Source organism: Papaver somniferum, chromosome 7, assembly GCF_003573695.1.
Source record: "Papaver somniferum cultivar HN1 chromosome 7, ASM357369v1, whole genome shotgun sequence".
Lineage (NCBI taxonomy): Eukaryota > Viridiplantae > Streptophyta > Magnoliopsida > Ranunculales > Papaveraceae > Papaver > Papaver somniferum.
The window spans coordinates 133878394-133905686 of NC_039364.1; the positions used below are offsets into that span (position 1 = coordinate 133878394).

At 37.9% G+C, this 27293-nt stretch overlaps 2 protein-coding genes across 2 annotated transcripts; both read left to right on the forward strand.

Moving 5' to 3' along the window:
- Positions 1 to 18196: 18196 nt before the first annotated feature.
- Positions 18197 to 22079, forward strand: LOC113298472. Its single transcript, XM_026547229.1, has 6 exons — positions 18197 to 18703; positions 19450 to 19572; positions 20757 to 20936; positions 21023 to 21104; positions 21515 to 21579; positions 21668 to 22079. Exons 1-6 carry the CDS (start codon positions 18407 to 18409, stop codon positions 21971 to 21973), a joined length of 1053 nt encoding a protein of 350 aa, XP_026403014.1. The 5' UTR covers positions 18197 to 18406; the 3' UTR covers positions 21974 to 22079.
- Positions 22080 to 23083: 1004 nt separating this feature from the next.
- On the forward strand, positions 23084 to 26150 carry LOC113298473 (calcium sensing receptor, chloroplastic-like). The gene is made up of 6 exons (XM_026547230.1): positions 23084 to 23500; positions 23599 to 23844; positions 24771 to 24963; positions 25143 to 25284; positions 25481 to 25612; positions 25731 to 26150. Exons 1-6 carry the CDS (start codon positions 23234 to 23236, stop codon positions 25969 to 25971), a joined length of 1221 nt encoding a protein of 406 aa, XP_026403015.1. The 5' UTR covers positions 23084 to 23233; the 3' UTR covers positions 25972 to 26150.
- Positions 26151 to 27293: the final 1143 nt, after the last annotated feature.

Below are 27293 nucleotides of genomic sequence, written 5' to 3' on the forward strand. Positions count from 1 at the left end.
TGCTTAGTTTGATACTGGCAGGTATGTGTATGGGTACACATACCTATAGACCGGTCTGTGAACTCAGGTTATTCGGGTACGCGTACCGGGTGTATGTACCCTTAGACATTCACAAACTCCGATCCTTGGGGTACGCTAAGTGGGTATGCGTACCTCCCTCCCATTCACAAACTCAGAACCTCAGGGTAAGCGTACCTACCTTATTCCAGAACTTAGATCACTGGGATACTGTACTGGGTATGCGTACCTACCATGTGTCCAGAATTTGAGAAATTCTGAAAACTCTCTTTAAACAATTTGAAACATTTCCAATCGCCATAGATAATGAATATCATTGCTTAGCCAATTTCCAGATGATCAACTTGAAATAAAAATAGTTCATAAACAATAAATTATTCATAACCAAGATTGTTAAGGATCTAGAACATCCATTGCTTGAATCATACTTCGAGAGATTTATCAAGACAAGCTTGACTCGAGATTTTTTTTGTTTGTAATATTAAATATACAAAAATCACACGACGTAGTCTCATAAGATAGAATGGTAAATGCCATGAGTAAATAAGATGGTTCAATCTTCACATACCTCTTTGTCGATGAAGTTCTTCAGACGTTTTCCTTTGATCTTCAGTCTTCAATCTTCGAGGGTTATTCAGTGATGTTTGGTACTCAGCTACCATACTCTAATATTAGTCCGGGACTTGACTTTAGTAGACTAAAAATTATGATATGGTTTTGCGCGTCTAACATTGACAACAAGCTTGAGATGGCAAAACTTGCGAGTTTGACCGAGCAATGCTCTAAAATTTACCCCGTATGCTTGCACAATGGTTTCCATATGGCAAATAGATTGCACTGGTTAAAAAATAATCCATGTGGTAGTAGTTTTCATTGATTGCATATGACATGGAGGTGTTATATCATTAAACATATTTTCAAAAACGTGTGGGCGTGCTAAAACATTTAGATTGTTTTTCGATCAAGGCATTCCAAAGAAAGCATGCCAAAATCATAAATCGTATGATGCCACGACCTCTAAAACCAAACCAGTGCACTTGTTGTGTTGTTTATGTTAAAGCATTGCTCGGTTGAACCCGTAAAGTGTTGGTATGTCAAGGTTGGTTGTCATATTATAGTATCAAAACTCAAAATTCGCTTGATTAGATCACTAGAGTCAACTTCGTTAAGTTATACTAGGAAGTATAGAAATGTTTAAGACATACAAGTATTACTATGAAGACCTGAAGATTCTGAATACGTATCTGTTTTGGGGTAAAAACTGATTCTGCTGGAAATGGTAAATTTGGGTGTGTCACCGAGAAACGAATCTAAACCGTAAACAAATACACTACACGGGAGTACTTTAGATTCGAGAGATCAATATGTACAATTCTGGCCTAAACCAAGAAATGGTAGTTCCAATCTTGCTTCGGTCACAAAATGAAGGACAAGGGTTGATCTTAGGGAGGGAAGCGAAGAAAGTGTTGAGATCAGAATGGTTAACTCTGAAGGTGTGGTTGTTTTTATGACTTGTATCAAAATGTGGAACTCGCTTGCGGAATGTAAGCTATGAGTTCTATGGTGTTTTTCTGGATACTATGTTGATAACCAAAACTGTTATTGGTTGAAATAGGTTGAAAACCTATTTATATAAGTCATAGTTGAACGCACACTGATCTCATGGAAAGTGGAAGTAGTTGAGGGATGGAGAAGTGGGGATCGTGTAAAATGTTGAAAACCACGTCTTACTATGAGGGAAGACAGGTCGGTTTATACCCACTACTTCTCTGTTGCCACTAACTGTCCTCCTTTCCTGACACTTTCTTATAATGGGCGTGTTGCACGCCGCACGCTGTAAACCGCCAGACCAATACCCCGATGAACATCCCTCAGTTTGTGACACGTTTGATGTCTCGAGTATTTTCGTGGAAAATATGTAGCATGTTGCTAAGTGGGTCTTGCTTGCAAGACTCAGCTATTTTGACCGATCACGCGCAAGCTAGGCGGCGGGTGGTCATATATTACAAGTCAAGCCATCCATGAAACTTGTCGCAAGAAATAGCATGTAATGCTTTAGGTCAAATAATTAAATTATTATTTCTATTTATAAAACATCGTTTGTAATCGATGCGTATAAAGCATCGCTTTTAAGCAAGCAACTCAAATAATCGATGCTCATAAAACATCGTTGTATAAAGCTCGTTTAAATTAGTCGCGGAGCTTAATGTCTTAAAAGGAGTATGACCGACCACCTTTAGGAAGCTGCCAGGATCCATTTGTGCACGCCAAAGGTGAGCTGGTCGGTCCTTCTAGGAGAATGATGGATGGTAGCCATTTTGACATCCTATTGGTCGGCCCAAATTAGATCTAGACCGGTAAAATTGGCTATCCAAACTGAGTGGATGAGATAATTTGCGGCAGTTGATGGTTGTCGTTGAATTCATTTAAGAACCTTGTAGGCTGCGCAACTAGCCACCTTTGGGCAGACGTTAAGGATCCACACAGGTAGGTCGTGGCATGGCCGATCGGTCCTCATAGAAGAGGGGTGGCCGGTGATCACGGCGACATCTTATTGGTCGCCTAAAATTAGATCTAGGTCGGTCGAATCGGCTAGCGAAGTTGGACGGTCGAGATCATTTGCGACAATAGTGTGATGTCGCTGGTCGTAATGGGGTTGTTATGGCCGTGTGGATAACCTGTTTTGTGCTAATGGTTTTAGGTGTTAGCCGCGGGAAGGGAATAATTCCGTCGACCATGATTATAGCCGGGTCACTGGTGAGCATGTCCGCTCCTTGCCTGTTGGTTGGAATTAAATCTAGGCCAGTCAATTCGGTCGGTGAAGTTGGACGGCCACGATTGATTTAAGACTGCCATATGCGGTCTTAATTCCTTTGACCCCCTTTTTCATCCGCGCGGCCAGCCTAATTTTGGCTTGCAGTTAGGGTCGTTGCTGGCGTGCTATGAGAATTATGATTGGTTGGAACAAAAGTAGATACGCCAGTAAGTACCATGGAGTTTGTTTGGCTGCGCTGAGAAAAGACCAAGCTCGTCAAATTAGCTGGCCAAATCGTATGGTCGTGATTGTTTTGAGACTGACGTGGGCAGCCTATGTTCAATTCCTCAAGGAATTAAGCGTGCGACTAGCGAACTTCCACTTTTAATCAAAAGTGCGTGCTGCGCATTTAAAACAATTTGATTGGTTGATGAGAAAAGGGGGCTAGCAGGCAGTAATATGGGGAGTGGCCGATCGGTCACGGACAGCGCCTGCTAGGGAAAACCGGCCGGCCAAGTGATGTGGCCGCGCCTCCTTTTGTTGCTACCTTTATTTGCCGCAGTTTTTCTTTGCTATATATTTTTGGCAGGATTTTGCTCCTACTAGTCCATGGCGGATCAATTTCCTAGCTTGCCTAGGTTTGGTCTCGACCAATAGGTCCCGAGATATTGCGCAGGCCGCAAAAAGACCTAATTTTTTGTAAATTAATAAAATTAGGTCAAAAAGATTGAATTTTGTGGGTTGACACAAAATCAATCAATTTCTGGTGAATTTTGTGCGTTCATACAAAATCACTAATTATGTTTCAGAGGGCAGCATAACTTTGCGTGCCTCTAATTGAGTACTTCCATGCACATCTTAATTCTGACACTTCGGGAAATTCATGATACTCAGCTGGGAGCGAACATTAATTGTCATGTCATGTCAACATCAAGAGTTCGGATGGGGAACATGACATGCATTAGTGAGTAATGCAGGTGAAAGATAAAATTTACAAAATATTTGGGATTATTGTTGCACGCACCATTCCGGGTAAATTTTACATATAAATATTGTGAGTTGCTCAATACATATGTAAGTAAAGAGTCCTAGACACTCATCACTCTTAAATGGCACGGTTTCTTTGCAGAATGATGGCACATTAAACATAGGGTTTTACAATTTTAGCCCTGAACTGAAAACCACCATCAACAGTATCGACATCATTGAAGACATTATCCTTCTACTTGAGGTTAGTAATATAAGACTTGACTTGTTTTCGTTCCTGCATCGTTACTTTCAAGTCGTTTAGATTAAAAAAAAAACATGTGAAGAATATACAAGTTATTTTACAACTTAGGTATATTGAATTACGAAGTATAATGCTTATCTTTTGAACTTCGTAATTGCGACATATACATAATCTTTGTAACTTAGTTTACTAGATTGTGTAATGAACTTAGGGATGATTTCATGCCTAAAAAGTTATGTTTGATTACATGAGTTTATGGAAGTAGACGTACGAACTTGTTTCATAGTTGAAAGAAATCAATAGGATTGGCGGTCTAGTTTTCATTGAAGATATAAGGAAGGACCAATCTCTAGTTATGTTGGGAACCATGGTGGAACAGATCCTTGCCTATATTGGGAGTCAAGGTGGTACCTATTTTTACCTATGTTGGGAGTCAAGGTAGTATCGATCCGAACCTATACGAGAATCAAGGTAGAACATATCCCTACTTACATTGAGAGTCATGATAGAACCGATCCCCATATGTAAAACCGATCCCCATATGCAAAACCGATTTCTATAGTCATGTACACTTTAGGGTTTGTGTGATTTTGGAAATTGGGTTTGCAAAATAGGAAAGTTCAATATGTCGACATAGTGAGTAATTTGAATATGTACGGATAAATCTTATATTTTATTGTTCATTGATATTCCTTGATACTCAAGGTGAGATCCCAAACCGAAATGTTTGAAATATTTTTTATTAAAGATTTTCGATAATATATGTTTTGTTTTTCCAGCAAGCAAAACATATCTCTGGAAGATATATTAGCTAAGTGCTTGTATGATAGCTATCCAAAAATTACTTTTAGGCACAAGCTATTGATTAATGATGATGGTCTGAAATTAGGGTTAGAAAACGAACAAAAGATAAAAATGGAGTCATGAATTTAATGTGGTTTGGTGAGTTGTGCCAACATCACGGATGAATCCCCTTAGGGAGAGATGTTTTATTGACAAAAATTACAATGGTTTTCTCTGGGTTAAAAAATATAGAATTTGTTATCTCTCTTAGGGTTTAGACCCATGTATTTATATAGTTTATGTAAACCCTAATTCTAAGGTAAACTTCATATGCAAGTAACTTTGTCAACAAGATGTGTGGAAACTTTTGTAACGTTTTATACGGGCTTGACTAGCGGGCTTTACGGCTTTTTGTAGAGGGTACAAACACTTGTCTTTACTCTTATAAGTTTTTTGGCAAGCTACAAGACAAGTTTTCCCACGGCTTTTTCTTTCAAGTTTTCCCACTTGTCTTTACTCTTATAACTTCACATCTTCGGCAGTAGGTTAGTGCAAGTACCTTTTTTCCAGAGCTGCACTTCTCCTTCTTACAGGTATGCACTTCGTGTTCTCTTGTATATATATATATTTATTTATTTTTTTTGTAAGTTGTTGACATAACTGTGTCACTTTTCTGCAGTGTATGATGGGAACTCCTGGTGATGATTATTCTTCCAACTTCCCAGAGAAGGATTTTGAAGCTGACAATCCCAGGATAACCGCATCCGAAGAGGTATTGGCTAAGATTGATCGTCCGTTTCGTGAAGTTGGACCAGCTATACAGGGTATGTCCCTTGCACATCTGAGCATTGTTCGAGGGCGTGTTCAAGCTTTCCTGGCTTTGGTCAGCATGGAAGAAAAGTGGAGATGCGATGAAATGTCTCATCCAACGAGCGCTAGGGCTGAAAGATTTGCGGCTCGGCTAAAGCGACGAATGATTGAGCCTGTGTATTCTTCAGGTGAAAATAAACATGATTACCCTATCCATAATGGTTTCATAATTATCGACTCCGATGTGGATGAACCAGAGCATCCTCAAAAGTTTGTTCGAGCAGTTTCTGAAAAGGATGTCGGAGCAGCTTCCGAAGAGTGTATAAGAGCGGCCTCTGAAAAAGATATTGATGCAGCTTCCAAGGAATAGGTTGAAGTAGCTTCTGGAAGAGAGCTTGAAGCGGCTTTTGAAGAGGACATTGAAGCGTCTTATGGAAAGGACATAGAAGCGGCTTCTAGAGAGGACATAAAAGCGGCTTCTGGAGAGAACATTGAAGCGGCTTCTAAAGAGAAATCCAGTGAGGGCGCCATTAACCCTGGCATTGATGTTGATAACTAGATTTCCCACTTTGTTATTTCCTTTCATAGATAATCATCTTTTCGTAGCTTGTCGATGCTTTTGATATTCAGTGGTTTTTATTTATGTGGCTGGAGTCAGGGCTTCATCGAATAATAATCCTTTATTCATGCTGCTTTGATAATTTTATGTTTTCAATTGGATGAATGAATGAAATCTCCCGACTGAGAAATCCAAATCCTCGGAAAAAATCTCATAATACCTTGGAACTTTAGACGCCGCATCCTTTGGTAGAGTTACGGTAGAGCCTTATATTTATTCCTCGAATCCCACGATTAGTACCTTGATTGCGAAAAACGAGTTCTTCCCATTCTTCTGAGACGATACGATATGGCATATCCAAAGACGTCACACAAATAGTGTTGGTCGGGAAGTCGTGTTTTCTCTTCATGGGAAAGAATACCGCTTCCACAATAATATCTCAACACACGCAACGCTGGAAACGACAACTCGAGATAGGGAAAATAACAATAATGGCTAAGGATTCGACCAACCTTCTGTTTGATTTTTCTTTGCAAATTACATGCTTCTTGAAGATTTGTGGTGCGCAGCTAGATATGTATGAGCATGGACGCAGTTTCGGAAGAAGTAGTTGTGCGCTGCTTTCCAGTTTTGTGAAAGGGTTCCAAAAATCCGAAATTCGTAGATTGAAAATAACAAAGTTCCTTCCACGCATTCCTCGAGACTGTCTCAGGGCTTGAATTTGAAGCAGGCTGCTCTTCAGGGCATGAAAGATGTCTTCTATAATAGGGATGTACTGCTGCTGGAAAATTTCCCTTGAATATTTTGTCCTTACTTTTTCTTTTGCATATTCCCCCTTTGAGTATGTCTTGGAAGATAAGAGATGCTTCCTCTGTAGTTCGATTTTCTGGCTTTGAGCTAGTAGGTAATTGTGTTTTGAGTTTATTTGAGGTTTTGTTTTGAAATGATCTAAGGGCAATGAAAAGAAATAATACTTCAATTAACTGATAAACTGAAATCCTAATTATGAATGCAATCCGGTGCAATCATTTTGGAGGAATTACAAATATTGCATGAAAAGGGAAGTGCTAAAGGAAACTCTAAGGAAAACACGACATGATATTTTAGGTATTGAAAGGTTTGAGCCACCTGACGTGCATTACTACGCCTTCTAGCTTGTCAGTATTGATGAGCTTGCAGTAGCCTCCCAAGATAACTTCTGCTACCAGATACGACTCGTCTTTTCCTTTTGTGGAATCGGGCGAAGTAGGTCGAGCAGTAATCCTTACTACCATATCCCCCACTTGAAATGGGTTTGGGCGTTGCACCGCCACTTGATTCTAAGACTCCTTATCTTTGACTGAGAAAACTTCTAAACTCTTGATAAAATACTTGAAATGACCGACATCCCACTCACATCTCCTAGTGAGAGCTGGGTTGATAATCGGATCGAGTCCCCGAGCTTTGACGGAAGGAGGAGTGTCTAGTTGCAAAAAGGGTTGTTCGATGAGACTTACTTGTGTCAGGAATCTGCGAACAAATGTTGATGCGCTATCTCTAGGCAGTTGCGTCACATTCGCGAGTTGTTGATACGACGACAAATAGTCGTTAAGGTTGGATGGCTTGTTGGAGACCCTCTCAGGTAAAGACACTGGCAAAGGACATACTCCCAACTTCGCTTTGTTGTCGTGTATCCATGAGAACCCCAGGACCATATCATAATTTGGGTATTCTTTAATTATATGAAATTTGGTGTGTGTTAGAGCGTCTCCGACCTTGATTTCGAGATTAATGTACCCATAAGTGTCTCTGGATTCTCCTTCTAAGTTTTTGATTATGGTTGGGTAATGAACAACTTCCTGCTTTGAAATCCTTGCAGCTCTCAGAGTCTTGATGGTGAAAATGTTGAAGTCATAGGTCGCGTCAATCAGTATGTTGTCAAACTCGACATCTTTCAGGTGAGCGGTGGTTAGGAGTCCCCAGTTACATCTATCAGTCGCTCCTTCCAGGAGAGGCTGGGGTTTGGGAGCGGCTTCCCTGGCTGGAAACAGCCGCTTGCCTGATATAACACGGTTGAGGGCTGCAAATATGTCTTGACGCCGTGCCTTTGAGAAATATATAATTTCACATAAATGCTCCATCATAGACTGTATGGTTTTGTGGACGGAGTCCCCAGAAATCATGCAGCTCCTGACAGGAAGGGGATCTCTGTGAACTCCTTCAGTGCCTAATTGAAGTTCTCCTGCATCCACCTTCTCTTTGAAAATGCGCTTCAATCTGTTACAGTTACTGGTTGGGTGATTGACGAACCTATGGTAACGACAATATTTTGGGATTTGTCATTTCTTCTTCAGTTGGTGGTCGTCTGAGAGGAGGTAGCTTGATGGCGTCATCTTAAATCCATGCTTTTAGGAGTTTTATTACCTCTTCAATCGGAAACGGGAAGGTTAGAGCAGCCTCTCCAGTTTCTTGTTGTTGTCTAGGCATCTTAGTCACACCTTTCCGGGTTTGAGTTGTCTGTTGCGCTGGCGTCGCACGTCTGGGTTGTTGTTCTGCAGCTGGAGCTTTTCTTTTTCCTCCTTCACTCACCACACTTACAGAGGGTTGAGTGTTGTATTGTTTTTTGATGAAACGTCTGTTCCCTCGAGTCTCACGTGCATCTTCATTCCTGCGCGGGCCTGGTTCTTTCCAGCAAGGTTGGTGTTGTTGTGGCCAACCGCTTAGGAGCTTCATGAAGTTCATAGAATGTATGGAAGCGCAGATTCTCCAGTAAAGCGCGATAGACAGGTACCATGCCATTAATGCACAGCTCCACCAATTGATGTTCAGTCACACTTGGATCATGACAATCTAGCGCTTGAATCCTGAATCTCTTGACATAATCATTCGGATGTTCATTGTTCGCTGAAACATCCTTCCCAAGTCTGATAGGGTAATTTGCTCATACACAAAGAAATATTTCTTGTAGAAAACGGTAACCATTTCACACCAATTGGCTATGTTGTTTGGTGTAATGTTGTTGTACCAGGTGTACGCCCTTCCAGTGAGTGATTTTAATAATTATTTCAAGAGGAGGACATGGTTATATTCATGCTCCCCTAGTGATTCCAAAAAACGAGAGATGTATTCATGAGCATTACCAGTACCGTCATAAAGGGAGAACTGGGGAGAATAATACCCTCTTGGAAGAGGAACTCTTTGCACGTCAGGAGGATAAGGAGGTTGGTGTTGATGAATGGCAGCTGGATTTTCCCTACCTCGATTCTGGAGAAGTCGTTTTAGGTCCTCTCGTGTGATAAAGTTGGACTGTTGATTCCGCTCGGGAGCTACACAAACTTCTTCATCCATAAATATATGCCCCGTTGAAGTACTTGTGCCAGGAGTCATGAAAGTGTTCCTTGTCTGCTCCATTTGGGGGTGGCGCGGTTCTGGTGGTAATCTTTCCGTTAACGTCTCGATAAAAGTGAGTACCTCCTTCTGAGTTGTAGCCATGTCCGTCTGAGCTTTGGCAATAACTTCATGTCTCTCCATTAAATCGGCAATGGTAATAGGAGGTTGGTTTTCCCTGGCTCTTCCAGTCTCCCGTCCTGACAAAGTAGTGGTTGCAGCTCTGGTGACGATTGGAGGTGTCGTGCTCGAGGAAGCGGCTCTAGCTCTGGTGATAGGTGGGGTCACGCCAGAGGGGATGCTTCCGGCACTTCTGGTGTTGATGCTAGAGGATGTAGCCCCATGAGATGTATTCACTGTGTTGGCAAGCGGTACATTGGTGTTAGCAACGGAAACAGTGGCGCCAGGAGTATTATCAGCGCCAACAACATCAGGATTGGTAACTGACCCAAACCTAAGATCTACCATCTTGAATTTGAGAAAATTGAAATGAAATTGAAAAATTGATCTTGCAACCGAGAGATTAATCTCCCACTGTGATCGCCAATTGTTTTGGGATAAAAACTGATTCTGCTGGAAATGGTGGGTGTGTCGCCGAGAAACGAATCTAAACCCTAAACAAATGCACAACACGGGAGTACTTTAGATTCGAGAGATCAATCTGTACAATTCTGGCCTAAACCAAGAAATGGTCGTTCCAATATTGCTTCGGTCACAAAGTGAAGGACAAGGGTTGATCTTAGGGAGGGAAGCGAAGAAAGTGTTGAGATCAAAATGGTTAACTCTGACGGTATGGTTGTTTTAATGACTTGTATCAGAATGTGGAACTCGCTTGCGGAATGTAAGCTATGAGTTCTATGGTGTTTTTCTGGATACTGTGTTGATAACCAAAACTGTTATTGGTTGAAATAGGTTGAAAACCTATTTATATAAGTCATAGTTGAACGCACACTGATCTCATAGAAAGTGGAAGTAGTTGAGGGATGGAGAAGTGGGGATCGTGTAAAATGTTGAAAACCACGTCTTACTATGAGGGAAGATAGGTCGGTTTATACCCACTACTTCTCTGTTGCCACTAACTGTCCTCCTTTCCTGACACTTTCTTATAATGGGCGTGTTGCACGCCGCACGCTGTAAACCGCCAGACCAATACCTTGATGAACATCCCCCAGTTTGTGACACGTTTGATGTCTCGAGTATTTTCGTGGAAAATATGTAGCATGTTGCTAAGTGTGTCTTGCTTGCAAGACTTAGCTATTTTGACCGATCACGCGCAAGCTAGGCGGCGGGTGGTCATATATTACAAATTAAGCCAGCCATGAGACATGCCGCAAGAAATAACATGTAATGCTTTAGGTCAAATAATTAAATTATTATTTCTAAAGTCGATATTTATAAAACATCGTTTGTAATCGATGCGTATAAAGCATCGCTTTTAAGCAAGCAACTCAAATAATCGATGCTCATAAAACATTGTTGTATAAAGCTCGTTTAAATTAGTCGCGGAGCTTAATGTATTAAAAGGAGTATGACCGACCACCTTTAGGAAGCTTCCAGGATCCATTTGTGCACGCCAAAGGTGAGCTGGTCGGTCCTTCTAGGAGAATGATGGCCGGTAGCCATTTTGACATCCTATTGGTCGGCCCAAATTAGATCTAGACCGGTAAAATTGGCTAGCCAAACTGAGTGGCTGAGATGATTTGCGGCAGTTGATGGCTGTGGTTGAATTCATTTAAGACCCTTGTAGGCTGCGCGACTAGCCACCTTTGGGCAGACGTTCAGAATCCACACAGGTAGGTCGTGGCATGGCCGATCGGTCCTCATAGTAGAGGGGTGGCCGGTGATCACGGCGACATCTTATTGGTCGCCTAAAATTAGATCTAGGTCGGTCGATTCGGCTAGCGAAGTTGGACGGTCGAGATCATTTGCGACAATAGTGTGATGTCGCTGGTCGTAATGGGGTTGTTATGGCCGTGTGGTCAACCTGTTTTGTGTTAATGGTTTTAGGTGTTAGCCGCGGGCAGGGAATAATTCGGTCGACCAGGATTATAGCCGGGCCGCTGGTGAGCATGTCCGCTCCTTGCCTGTTGGTTGGAATTAAATCTAGGCCGGTCAAATCGGCTGGTGAAGTTGGACGGCCACGATTGATTTAAGACTGCCATATGCGGTCTTGATTCCTTTGAGCCCCTTTTTCATCCGTGCGGCCAGCCTATATTTGGCTTGCGGTTAGGGTCGTTGGTGGCGTGCTATGAGAATTATGATTGGTTGGAACAAAAGTGGATACGCCAGTGAGTACCATGGAGTTTGTTTGGCTGCGCTGAGAAAAGACCAGGCTTGTCAAATTGGCTGGCCAAAACATATGGTCGTGATTGTTTTGAGACTGACGTAGGCAGCCTATGTTCAATTCCTCAAGGAATTAAGCGTGCGACTAGCGAACTTCCACTTTTAATCAAAAGTGTGTGCTGCGCATTTAAAACAATTTGATTGGTTGATGAGAAAAGGGGGCTAGCAGGCAGTAATATGGGGAGTGGCCGATCGGTCACGGACATCGCCTGCTAGGGCAAACTGGTCGGACAAGTGATGTGGCCGCGCCTCCTTTTGTTGCTACCTTTATTTGCCGCAGTTTTTCTTTGCTTTCTATTTTTGGCAGGATTTTGCTCCTACTAGTCCATGGCGGAACAATTTCCTAGCTTGCCTAGGTTTGGTCTCGTCCAATAGGTTCCGAGATATTGCGCAGGCCGCAAAAAGACCTATTTTTTTGTAAATTAATAAAATTAGGTCAGAAAGATTGAATTTTGTGGGTTGACACAAAATCAATCAATTTCTGGTGAATTTTGTGCGTTCATACAAAATCACTAATTATGTTTCAGAGGGAAGCATAACTTTGCGTGCCTCTAATTGAGTACTTCCATGCACATCTTAATTCTGACACTTCGGGAAATTCATGATACTCAGCTGTGAGCGAACATTAATTGTCATGTCATGTCAACATCAAGAGTTCGGCTGGGGAACATGGCATGCATTAGTGAGTAATGCAGGTGAAAGATAAAATTTACAGAATATTTGGGATTGTTGCTGCACGCACCATTCCGGATAAATTTTACATATAAATATAGTGAGTTGCTCAATACATATGTAAGTAAAGAGTCCTGGACACTCATCACTCTTAAATGGCACGGTTTCTTTGCAGAATGATGGCACATTAAACATAGGGTTTTACAATTTTAGCCCTGAACTGAAAACCACCATCAACATCAACGAAGACATCATCCTTCTACTTGAGGTTAGTAATATAAGAGTTGACTTGTTTTCATTCCTGTATCGTTACTTTCAAGTCGTTTAGATTAAAAACAAAACATGTGAAGAATATACAAGTTATTTTACAACTTAGGTATATTGAATTACGAAGTATAATGCTTATCTTTTGAACTTTGTAATTGCGACATATACATAATCTTTGTAACTTAGTTTACTAGATTGTGCAATGAAGTTAGGGATGATTTCATGCCTAAAAAATTATGTTTTATTACATGAGTTTATGGAAGTAGACGTACGAACTTGTTTCATAGTTGAAAGAAATCAATAGGATTGGCGGTCTAGTTTTCATTGAAGATATAAGGAAGGACCGATATCTACTTATGTTGGGAACCATGGTGGAACAGATCCTTGCCTATATTGGGAGTCAAGGTGGTGCCTATTTTTACCTATGTTGGGAGTCAAGGTAGTATCGATCTGAACCTATAAGAGAATCAAGGTAGAACATATCCCTACTTACATTGAGAGTCATGATAGAACCGATCCCCATATGCAAAACCGATTTCTAATAGTCATGTACACTTTAGGGTTTGTGTGATTTTGGAAATTGGGTTTGCAAAATAGGAAAGTTCAATATGTCGACATAGTGAGTAATTTCAATATGTAGGGATAAATCTTATATTTTACTGTTCATAGATATTCCTTGATACTCAAGGTGAGATCCCAATCCGAAATGTTTGAAAAAAAATTTATTAAATTTTTTCGATAATATATGTTTTGTTTTTCCAGCAAGCAAAACATATCTCTGGAAGATATATTAGCTAAGTGCTTGTATGATAGCTATCCAAAAATTACTTTTAGGCACAAGCTATTGGTTAATGATGATGGTCTGAAATTAGGGTTAGAAAACGAACAAAAGATAAAAACGGAGTCATGAATTTAATGTGGTTCGGCGAGTTGTGCCAACATCCACGGATGAATCCCCTTAGGGAGAGATGTTTTATTGACAAAAATTACAATGGTTTTCTCTGGGTTAAAAAATATAGAATTTGTTATCTCTCTTAGGGTTTAGACCCATGTATTTATATAGTTTATGTAAACCCTAATTCTAAGGTAAACTTCATATGCAAGTAACTTTGGCAGCAAGATGTGTGGAAAATTTTGTAACGTTTTATACGGGCTTGACTAGCGGGCTTTACGGCTTTTTGTAGAGGGTACAAACACTTGTCTTTACTCTTATGAGTTCTTTGGCAAGCTACAAGACAAGTTTTCCCACGACTTTTTCTATCAAGTTTTCCCACTTGTCTTCACTCTTATAACTTCACATCTTCTGCAGTAGGTTAGTGCAAGTACCTTTTTTCCAAATGTGGTACAAATCGTGTTTCAAAATCTTTTTAGATACTAGTATGTTATTGTTTCTCCCATACAAGTGTAATCATCATATTATTGGCATGGGTGCTTTTAACAAACATTTCATCAAGACGACCATTTTGGTACGATGGGAATGTCTCATAACACCTGTTGCATCTGGATGTTGATGCCATTCTTCATCCACTTTAGAGTTATTCTTAATATCTTCAAAAACAAATCTTGCTTCATACCTAGACGTCGTTTACATTGTATTGTATTATAAGTATCTGTAAAATAATTCCATATCATTTTACGATCATGCAAATTTCCATCCCAATTAAGTTGTTGTTCTGTCTGCACTTCCTTGAGCACCGGTTAGTGAATCATATGCCTACGAGAATCCAATGATTTAAAGCATTATAAGAACTTTTTCTTCATCATCACTTGAAATCTCAAAATTGATTCCATATTACTCTCTCACGAGACTCATATTGTACCTTACAACGATATATATATATATATATATTTTTTTTAATAAGATGCATGTAATTCGATTCATTTAATATGTAACACCAAAACTACAAATATCATTACCATTTCATCACAAATATATCATATAACTCGTAATATTCATGAATTTTTATGACTACTTTTATGTTTAATGTTATTAATCAGCCTAAGTTTCATAACTTTAATTACTAACTTTTGATTTGTTTAGGGATGAAATTCCAAACTGAGAGATGCAACACAATCCCCAACAACTTTAGAACAAACCCTTTCAGTTTCATGCAAAGATTTGACTTAGAACACCTTCAAGATCAACTGGGGAATGTTTCTCTCCTTTGGTTGAGTGAAAAAAATAAGAGAAAAGAGAAAGTGAATAGAATTGAAGGGAAATGTGTGTGTTTCTTGTGAAATCAAATGCAAATTCCGGAGACTGAGTATCCGACCACATGTAACCAGGCCCCATAGTGGTTACCTTTTGTCCATATCCAAGGCTTGGTCAAAAAACCTAATTGTGGCCAAGCCTTGGCTCATCACAGTGCTTGCTTTAAGAGCTAACTTTTATAACGGAAAATCATACCTCCTTGATTTGTTTCTTTTTCCTTTACTTGTAACCCAATTTTAGGGGGTTTATGCTAGCATTTTTACTGAATGTAGCTTCACAAACAAAGAAAACATGATATCAAAATTGTATATGTATTCGTCATAAAAGTTATAGTTCTTCAAATCATCTTGCTTTATATTATAATTTTGTATGATTTAGTCCCAACTATTCTATCTATTTGTGTTAAATTTTTCATGTTAATATTAGTTTGGAATATTCTTTGCTTGTTAAAATTATTGTGGGTTCAACATTCAATTTAAATTGAGAAAAATAAAACATTTCAACATCCATGAGACTTTTACCATATTTGAAAAAATACTGATACATCAAAACACGCGGAATCTTTTTTATTATTTTCATAAACTTTCAGTTTTAGTGAAATCGGAAAATGGATACGATCTATCATAACTTATCAGCTTGAATCTAACTTTCTCGACATAACATTCATCCAATGCTGAGATTTTTCTTACATTATCGTTAAGGTGTATGAAACCAGTGTCATGACATACAATAACAAATATAAAATTTGGAAATAGACTATCGGGAAATTACTCCGATATTTCACCGAGATAATGCTTTCAAAGCGACATGATCCCGAGCTGGTTACTAGTTAGATATGATTTCAATAATTTGACTAATCCATCCAAAGGTTAGATTTATTAATCTTTAACACTTTACTTAAATCACAAAATCATATACATACACAAGATATTATGTTGATTATATGTAAATGTTAAAATACAAATTACATATCGAGAATATATGTCTGATTCATATTCAATGTACGATTTAATACTTGAAATCGAAATTAGAGTCCCGTTGCGGTTTACGATTTTTAAACCTTAGACTTATATATCAGGAGAATTTCATCTTTATCAAAGTTCAAGAACCTAATCAATATTTTTTTTTCCAAAAAATTATTTCCATTGATTTTAAACTTATAAAACCTTATTTATATAACTATTTTATGATCATAAACACTATAATCATGTACAAATTCACAGTAATATATTGTCTTTTTCTCTAGTAAATTGAAGATAGATCGAATTTGTTTTTTTATGTTTATCGATATTCAATTTGAGCGTTTGATCTTGATGCATTTTTTGTGTTGAACGTTTGATCTTGATTTATTTTATTTTTTCAAATCTTGATTCAAATTATTTGAATTTTATTAATGTTTATAGTTGAAAAATTAGACTCCCAAAACATAGAGCCTGTTTGGTTAAGCCGCTGACTGAAGTCAGCATAGGAGAGAAAACGAATTGCTTTAGGGGGTATTTGGAATCTTTGGATACCATAATCAAAAGTTAATTCCAAAAGTAGAAAGATTTAGCAAAAGCATGTTTGAATACATAATAAGAAGTAATATTCGATTTCTCGAACCAAAAGATTCGAAAATTAGGTTGGGAACAAAATTTTGAAAGTGATTTTTCGTGTTGAATGTTTGATCTTGATTTAGTTTTTATGTTTAATCTTGGAGTGCGACTTTGTGCATCACCCCTAATTTCCAACGTTATTATTTTGTTTTAATTTTAAACGAAACAACTAAACCAGAGTTAAAAAGTATAGCCAATGAAATATGGAGGAACGTGCACCCCGGGTTAACATGGGTGCACAAAGTCGCACTCTTAATCTTGATTCAATTTATTTAAATTTATTAATGTTTGTTTTTTTTATTTTTTTTTTAATTATTGAATAAAGAGTATTACATTAACTAGTTGGAAGCCTAACAAGCTAAGCTCCAACAACATACTACTACATTAATTGAACAGTTTGCTATGCTAGCCTATCAGCGAGCCTCATGGCTAACCTAGACAAGGGAGCCGAAGCGGATGGGGGCTGAGATTGTATCACAAGGGGGGCAAACTAACTCTACCAGTGTGTTAGTCCTCAAGGGAGTTGGGGGAGTTGGGTGTAGTTGGGTTTTTTCCCGTTAGTCGTGGGGTAGTTCGAGGGAGTCTCTCAAAATTCCCGTTAGTCGTGGGAGAGTTTAGAAGAGTCTCCCAAACTCCCTAGAAAACCTTGTTAGTCGTGGGGGAGTTTGAAAGAATCTCCTAAACTCCCTGTTAGTGGTAAAAATTAGAATGCTAGGGAGTTTTTTTTTTTTGGGGAGTTCTGGGGAGTTCTAGGGAGTTTATAGTGTATTTTTGCCTCACTCCAAATCTCTCAAAAAAGTAGAGATTTTGGGAGACTCTCTCAAACTCCCTACACTCAAAACACCAAACTCTCTCAAACTCCCTGTACTCTCTTACACTCCCTCAAAATCCCCAAGATTCAAAATACATTAAACTCCCTCCAACTCACTCGTGGACTAACCCCCTGTACCTTTCATGTTAATTTTTATAATATTACGCAATTAGGGACTCGAACCTGGGACCTCCTGGAACGCATGAAACTTTGGGGAACGGGGATGACCAACTGAGCTAGATACCCGTTTTTTTATATAAAAAAAATTTGACTCCCAAAACGTAGGGGTTGTTTGGTTATGCCGCTGACTGAAGTCATCGTGGGTGAGAAGACGAATTCCTTTAGAGATGGTTGGAATCTTTGGATATCAGAAGCAAACGTTAATTCCAGAAATAAAATGATTTAAATATTTCGATTTTTGGAAACAAAAGATTCAGAAATCAGGTTGGGAATAAAAAATTAAAAATTATTTTAAAAATCAGATTGGGAACAGAAATTTAAAAATTACTTTTAGAAACTAAAAAATTAACTCTTTGTGAAATAAAGTGTTTTTGTTTATGACTACCGAACTTGACTTCTACTGCTCAATGCCGAATAAAAAATTATTATTTTTGCTTCTGAAATTCACCGTATTCACAAACTTATTTTTGACTCATTTACTTATATAAATCAAAATGTAACTTGTCAGTGTCACGTGGTATCCAAATAAGTTATAGATTTATTTTGCTTATAAAAGTGAAAAATTACTTCAGAAGATTTATCCAAACACCCACTTATGGAAATGACCAAGAGAGATGATGGAAATTCTCGGAAAGAAATGCTAAGACAAAACCAAAGAAACAGAAAACAATGAAAAATCTATAGAAAGTTAGAAACCCCCTTCCCCATGCGATTTTGATACCGAAGGCGGAAATCATTTTAATTGGTGCCGTGTCTGTCTGTAAAAACTGTTTCGTTTCTTCATAGGTTTCAAGTTACAGAGAGATGGCTGGGTTACTTGCTTGGGCAGCAGATGTAGTAGGAGGAAGTGGTCAGGGTAATGATGAAGACGATAATAATGGTAATCAATTTCCTGAAGTTGTGTTTACTCCCGATCAACAAAAATATGCTAGAGAATTAGAACAAAAGGCTATTGTACTCAAACGATCGATCCAAGATCTACGTCTTAGAATCCCTCCACCTAACATTTCTCAAAGCCTTCCACATCTTCATGCCCATTCCCTTGCTTCAAATGCTGCTCTTGCCCTCCAATTGAACGCCCATTCCACTACCCGTGAACAGGTTCTAACTCTTTCCCTCACTTTTTTTTTCCTTGAATTGAAGTTAGTTTAGTTTATTGTGGGCAGTTTCTTTACAATTAATTGTGAATTTGTTCCAATGTTCCCTTGTTTATATGTTCATTAATCTTCATGGGTTTTTCATTAATCTTCATCTCTAATAGTGTAAGTTCAAGTGCTAACTTCGTTTCCTGTTCTGTGTTTTTAATTCCCTTATATTGGCATTGTTTTATTCAAATAAATGTTGTCAATCCGGAGCAGATAGTTCTTTAGAAATTGAAGTGGGTAATCTTAATATTGCTTCATTAATGTGGCGTTCTGCTTTTTTCATCTCCAATCTAGATGAACATTTTTCTGCTTTTCTGAAATTTCACAACTTTGTGCACTTATATGACATGGGAGTTTTACTAAAAGTTGTTTCTGCAGTCGGTCTTTTCGTATGCTGACGTTTTGTTTCCTAGTCTGCTGCGTGAATGATAGAAAAATTGACCAGATTGGTATTGCAGTCATTCTATTTTTACTACAAAGCATAAGCTGTTCACCTCTCGGGATGACTATAGGACCTATTCACATTTTTTTAATAGATTTCTTAAGCTCATCTTTTTATGTATGGATGATTAGGTGCTGTCACATTATCTTATGTTGCTGATAGTTTTTTTTTTTTTTTTTGAAGCATGATAGTTTTGATCTGAATGCTAGCTTACTGAGTATAGTGTCTGTTCATGCCTGGATGTTTTTTTGAACAATCAGATACAATTCAGAGAAATTACACTGCAAGAAGAAAATGCTGCATATGAAAAGGCTATATTGAGCTGTGAAAAGAAAATGCAGGAAAAGTTGCAGGAAGCAGATCTAGTTCAGATGAAGATACAGGTCAGCAGTGGTTTGTTGTGGAAACTTATTCTGTTTTCTAGAACATTAAAGTTAAGTAGCACTCTTACAATACAACATTTTTGGTTTAGATGCAATAGTTTTTGAGTAGAACATATACATTTAGAACATAGCTGGGGCTTTTGCATTTATCATTTAACATATAATAAGCGTTGACCACATAGTAAGCAGACATTTTGGTAACTGTGGTTGGATGTGTATTATTGTGTCAATGTTTCAATGCAATCAACTGGAGTCTTTGGAAGAAAGTCATAATGTTTCTGACATTTAAGATTCAGAATGACAAGAACACTTTCCTGATTGGTTTCTCAGAAGTTAAATGAATAGCACAACTCCATTAAACAGATATAAGCAGCTAGAACATGAAGTTGAACTTAAGAACGCAGATAAATTGCGCTTAGGTTCAACTCAACTCTCGTCTATAATCAACTGATTATAAGTCCTAAGAAAATATCATAAAAGTCTGCCTTCTTATGGACACGATAATAACTATTTATACTAGAAATAAACTCCTAGGAAAAGAAACACAATAAGGACTGAAACATCCTCCTAAAGGAAACAAACAAGTAAACATTCATAAAGAAGCACAATATGCCTCTGCATCATTTCTTTTACCATTTGAGGTTTTATACATCTCGTAATGAGCTGCCTTGTTCTGTATTCTAATCAGATTTAGATGGGTATATTGTGATCTGAAGGAACTTTAAAATCTAGTTGCCATTCCGATCGCGCTTCAGAATCACATTGGCAATCTACCTTCCATAAACTCTAGTACAAGGAAATATCTAGTTATAATGCAAACTTACTTTAGCAAAACTGTGTACTGAATGTAGCCGAGGACTGGTTTATATAAGTGTACTGAATGTAGACGAGGACTGGTTTATATAAATTTTGTAAAGCAAATCAATGAAGTTTCCAGTTCTCAATGTATATCGAAATTGCAGCTGTTTATCAATAAATATGTTCGATAGGCTAAGAAGTATGGTAAAGATTGATGATGTGCTCACCTACTAAACTATTGTAAAGACTCGAAGTATACAAGTATTGATAATACCAACTCGATAGAGGAGTTCAAGTGTTCTCAACTTTAAATCTGGATCACCTGATTTATTTAAGTTATGAGTAGTCTTCTACTTAATATTTATATGCTACTACTATCTAATCAGGAAATTGACACCAGTGTGGAGAATTTGAAAATGGAGCTGGAAAACCTGCAAGCTGCATTAGAGGTGAACCAATCCAGTACATCATCAGATGGTTTGAAAATAAGAGATGAAGCTGATGCAGATGTAGAAGCCTTAAAATCTGCTATACTAGACAAGCTCGACGATAAAAGAAATGAGCTGGTAGTTTACACCTTTATGCTTTTCACGTCAGTATAAGTTAATATTCTTATCTTTGTTGAATCATATGTTGGTCTTCGTTTTGTCAGAATTCTGTGGAAGATATGGTTCAAGACTTGGAGAAGAAATGGGCACAAGTGCAGCATGACTCTTTGAGGCAGCCTTCACCAGGTATTTCTTACTATTAATCCAAACGTGGATTTAGTAAGTCAAAACTGATGCGTTTTTGTCTTCTTCCTTTCTAAATATATATTTACAAGCTTATTATTCCATCCTTGCCTAGGCTTGCAGTTTCTTCTTCCGTGTCTCTATAATATTTTGCTTTCTCAACTTGCAATTGGTGTCGAATGCTGCTCTTATTTTCTCTCATTTTGGTAATTAAAACATATATTCAGTTTTCTTCATCAAATAAGAAATTTGCTGATGCTTGCATCAATTAGAATGACAAGTATCTGTTTTGTATATTTCAAGCATTCTCTCCCAAATTTTCGAAGTGAGATAGTTGTAAAATCATGCTGAATCCTGTATCATAGTCGACAAATGGTTTTCTAATACAAGGGATCCCTGTACATGTTTTCCAGCTCAGAGAGAGAAGGTATTAGACAAACAACTTCACAGCCTTATTGAGCAGCTGGCAGCTAAGCAAGTAAGTAGTTTTATCATTACTTACATTGTACAAATCATGAACATTTTAAAAAGGTTTTGCTTAATTCTATTCTCCCTTTGCTTTGTAGTCACAAGCCGAAAGCCTTGTTACTGAAAACCATGTTATGGAGCAAGAGCTCGAGAGATTAAATGTTCAGCGGAGGAGACACGAGAATGGAAACGATGATTTAAATACAGCAAGGAATCGCTCAGTAAGAAGTTTCTCTGCAAGAGGTTCTTTCTCTTCTGCAGATTACATTATAGACACACAGTTAAAACCGACCTACATGGGAGCACGGACTGAAAGCCAACGGAGGGTTATGTTACTTAGGTCAGCGTTTGTGCTTTACATTTTAATTCTCCATATCTTGGTTTTCATCAAAATTTCATTCTGATTTTTGATTCAGTCTGAAACTTCACCAAAACCAAATACTTGTGACAATGCTCCATATATTATCATACCTTTTTGTAATAAAGTTTGGCAGCTTCCTCGATGTACAGCTTCGTAAGTGTTTATCCATTCGAAATTTGTATTCCATTTCTTCTCGTTGATATTGTGATGTTACTAACCCCATCGGAAAAAAATCCCCAAAAATGAACGGAAAAATCTATGAAAAATTGCTAGAGGAAGGGGTTCGAACCTTATACCTTGTGGTTAGCCAGCCAGCTAGGTGTTGTAGAGAAGATTCCCATGATCCTAGTTAGCAATTCGGGATTCGACAAACGTACGGCACGGCAAACGTACGAGTATTATACGGTTTTTTAAAATCCAAATTCGGTCAAAAATTCGGTCAACGGGACGTGATTCGTCAGTAATTCGGAACGGCATACGTACGTGTATAATTCGATTTATAAATGTGAGTTCGGCTCTGAAAATTCGGTATCTATATATAACAAATAATTTGTATTTATAAGGTCATAGACCAGTTTTATGCATATGTGCGAGTTATTTAAAGAAAAAATAAACTTAATATGATGATATTAATTATATATACAACATTAGTCATCCAAGAGGACGTCATATGGTGGTTTAGATGTTTGGTTAGTGAGTTTGAGATCTCTCTCACCTTCACCTTCAAATCTCTTCAGTCATTTTTGTTTCATAAAAATTACAACACGTCTAATATTGGGTCGTGTATGCTCGGGAGGCAGTAAAGCCCAAAAAGTAGGGTCTTTGAAAACATAAAAGCTAAAGAATTTATGACAAATTAAGCGGACATATCATTCGGGATACGTAAAATTCGTGAACGATTCGCGAACAATCCGGGAATGCCACGTAATACTCGAATTGGGTTCGGAGTTACAAACATTCGCGACTAAGACGGTAAAATTCGTGATTCGTAAAAATTCGTGAATGATTCGTGAATCATTCGCGAACTTACTAACTAGGCCCATGATTCTTTTGGCTTGCGTGGCACTGCGGGCCCTTGAGTTTAAGAATTAAGAGGCTGAGGTTCAGCTGGAGACGCAAAAGTATCAAGATTAGATGATGGGGATTCAAGGTTTGTGTGTACTTTTTAATTATTATTTTTTAGTGAAGAAGCGCTGAAAACCAGTTTACCCATTTATCTCTGATTTCCAATCACAAATTTAGAGTTTCAGACATTCTACCTCACTCTCCAGAGTCTAGATAGACTGTCTCTATCACTCTAGTAATGGTTGCAATGGAGATGGCTTTCCGAGCTGCAGCAACGGCAAAGCCTCCTCCTTGTCCTTCTTCAAACCTACAAAGAACTCCTCCTCTTCTCAAACAAACAACTAATGGAACTACTCATCACCACCATTCTCGTAATCATATCAAACCCATTTCACTTTCCATTCCAACTACATCAACAGCTATTTCTATCTTCACTCTCTTTACTTCTAATGATGCCAACGCATTCAGCTTCTCCAAAGACCAGATCATGAATTCTCTAACTCAGGTAATTATAATTATAATTCTCTCTTTTTCTCTGTATATTGTTTTTCCTTTAATTACAAACCATCTAGTTAACCTATGTGGTTCTATGGGAATTATTAGGTGGAAGGAACAATTGATCAAGCAGAAGAAGTAGGTTCAGGTGTTTTTGATTTCACCGGACGTGTTATTCGAGTGGTGATTGATGGGCTGAAACCAACTGTAGATATAGCTCTACCAATTCTAAAAAGTGCTGGAGATCAAGCATTGAAGATTGCCTCCCCTATAATTTCCGAAGCATCTAAAAAGGCCCAAGAAACCCTTCAAAGCTCTGGCTTTGATACAGAACCAGTTGTTACTGCTGCAAAGGTTGGCCTAATTAATTTTGCTCAGCATGTTCTTTTCTTCATTTTTGCTGTCTATGTTAGATAACGATTAGCGACCAATCAAAAAAAGAAGGAGAGAAAGATAACAATTAGTGCATTCTCCTCATACACCCCTAAAATGCACCATACTTGTGTGGCGGTTTAGTTGTAGAGTATTATGTTCCTAAGTATGCATTAAGTATTAGTGCAAAGTAGTCATATCTAAACATGATAAAGTGTGCTGGTTTTCTTACATTTCTAACTGAAAATGATTCGTTTTGCTTCTTAATCCCTATCTTGTAATTGGATTGAAATTTAGATATATGAATCTTTGTCCATTACTTTGCAAGATAAGATTTGGTATGTCAATAGAGCATTTTACTCGCAACTTAAACAAACAATAAAAGAATTATGGGGATTCATCTGCTTACAAGTTTGATTTCATAAATTTGATGCATTAACGTTGATCAAATAGAAATTTGTACTCACGGTTTCAGCATTGTTTTTTAATATTTGGTAGTAAATATTACAAAATGAAATAATTTGCACCATATCTTGAAACACCAAGACTGGTTAAAGTTACGTTTGACTGTTTTAGTGCTGAACTTGTATTCTGTATTATTGTTTGGGTTCGGAGAAGATTACACCATGAATTGAATTTGCTCATTCTCTTATATTTCATGTAAGATGAGGTTGTTTCTGCAATTTGAGTATTTAGGATCTAGACTTAGATCCTGTGGAACAACCAATTCATTTCTTAACTTTTTTGTTTACACATTTCATCAGAAACATAAATTCAGGCTTAATATCATTACACATATTGGCATGTTGCTAGGCATCAACTACGTAATGCAGTTTCATCAGAGTTCAAAAACACCTATTCAGGTTATGTAACAACTTGTGTGAAATGATAGAATTTTGTTATCACAGACGGTGGCAGGAGCAGCACAACGTACGGGTAAAGTAATTCAAGAAGTAAAACCCATTGCTTCATCAACTGTTGAAACTCTCTCATCTACCGACCCAGTTGTGATTTTAGGGACTGCCGGAGCCCTCTTTGTCACGTACCTTCTCCTACCGCGAATATGGTCGGGCATCTCATACAGTCTCCGTGGTTACAAAGGTAATTGTGCTCTCTTTGTCACGTATCTTAGAGACTTTGTTTTTTCGTTTGTGCTATTTAAGTGTTTAATAAACTACTACTACTTTGATTGCTTGCTGCACTTTTTAAACGGTGCATATATATTAAAAGGTATGTAACATTCAGGATAATATTTGTGGTTGTGCTGTTTTGTTCATTAGGGAAGCTTACTCCTGCACAAACCTTAGACCTCGTATCCACGAAGAATTACCTTATGGTTGATGTTAGATCGGAAAAAGATAAGAATAAGTCTGGTACTCCTCGTCTTCCTTCTAGTGCCAAAAGCAAGATAATCGCAATTCCGTAAGTTTACATCGCTCCGGGGCTGAATTTCTTCATTCATTTATGTTTTTGCTGATGTATGATTAAAGTCAGTTGTAGAGCCAGAAACGGCCATGCGTTTAATTATATCCATCAATGGTTTTGTACGGTAATTGATGTATTCTGCACTATCTACTTTGTTACTTACTTGTGGTTATTTTGATTTTCGAACTTTTAGTTTAGAAGAGCTCCGAAGTAAGATAAGAGGAATTGTTAGAAACTCAAAGAAAGTTGAAGCTGAAATAGCTGCTTTAAAGATATCATATCTCAAAAGACTTAACAAGGGTTCCAACATCGTTATCATGGACTCGTGGGTTCTCTATCTCTATTTCTTTTTTGCCCATCTAGTTATATGGTTACTTTTAACTCATTTTAGTTTTCTTTTGTTAAACATAGTTTTATGAAACATGCACCTTTATGAATATCAGGTACTCTGACACAGCCAAGATAGTTGCAAAATGCCTGACAAGTCTTGGCTTCAAAAATTGTTATATCATGGCTGATGGATTCTCAGGGAGCAAGGGATGGGCTCAGAGTCGGTTAGGTACAGACTCACCTAATCTATCTTTTGCAGAGGTTATATCACCATCTCGAGTCATTCCTGCTGTCAGTCGCTTTGGTACAACCTCAAGATCAAATCAGAAGTTTCTTAGTGGAAGTACCGAGTAACCATACGGGCCATTTGTTGTTTTCTTGCGGTAAAAGAGAGTGTGCTGATTATGAATTGGTGATTAATTAGCATTACCATAGAGCTTCTTACACATCATGTGTTGTAAATGGAGGAATTCGTAACGTGCTATCTCATCATGGTACAGTATTTGGTATATATATTGATTTCACTTGGTTTAGATCGTGCGATATGTGTAGTAATCCTTTATTTGAGCTAATTGGAAAATGAATGCAGAATGCAGGAGCAATGAAATATTATACAGGACATCCCAAGGGTAATAAGAAAGAATATTTAGCATTTATGACCAACTGCTTTTTCTTTTTTTGCAAATTGGTAATTCATTAAAGAAACTAACTTTGTAGGTGTTAGAAACCCGTAATACAGATGAAGTACAGTTATCTGACGTAGAAGTAGCCCTTCCTAGCATTAGATTTATCTACCGCTAAAGCATAGTTGATACAAGATGGGGGCGTAACATCCCCTAGCTACATCTAAAGTGTTTTGCTTCCTTTGCCAAAATGTCTGCCACTTTATTTGTGAAATGAAGGAAAAACCTTGAAAATTTGAACAATAATTGATTTTATGTTTTACTTCCACTATAATAGCTTGATTCTGCCAAAGAGATGGAAATTTGAATCCCATTTAGATAGTCAAAAAGTTTCTTGCAATCTCCTTCTATGATGAAATTGGTGAGGTTTAGTTATTTTGCCCATTGTGGTGCTTGAAGAAGTCCCGCCACTTCGGCTGGTGTTGTTGTTGAGGATGAACCTGCTCTTCCTTGTTCAAATTCACCTGCACCATCTCAAAGTTTATAACACAACCAGATGGGTCATCTAGTGATATCCAAGCCGCGTCTACATTGATTTTGTGTTATTATTATTATTATTTTGGTGGTTTTCGTTCTTCTTTAGATTGTTGTGATGCTTTCTTATTGATATTGATTTGTGTTCTATGTATACCTCCTTTATACTAAAATTGCACATGTCTCTGGATTTCTAAAGCTATTTGGGTAGGTGACCTTTGTTTCCCCTGAAAAACGTTATTACATTTTTCTTTCCATACGAACTACATTTTTGTCATAACTATTTCTAGAGCTATTATGTTGCAAGGTTTTTCTATCCAAGATTTACAGATGTCTAAAAAGGAAACAGAACCGTCAAATTGAAATTGCACTGGATTAGGAGCTAAGGCCCAAACTGATTTGGCATAGTGACAATGGAAGAACAAATGCTCTATGGTCTCATCTGCATCACAACCAAAGGAGCATCTAGGTGAAACATCTTTGATTATCTTAAAGAGTTTGTAGTTTGTTGAGACTGCA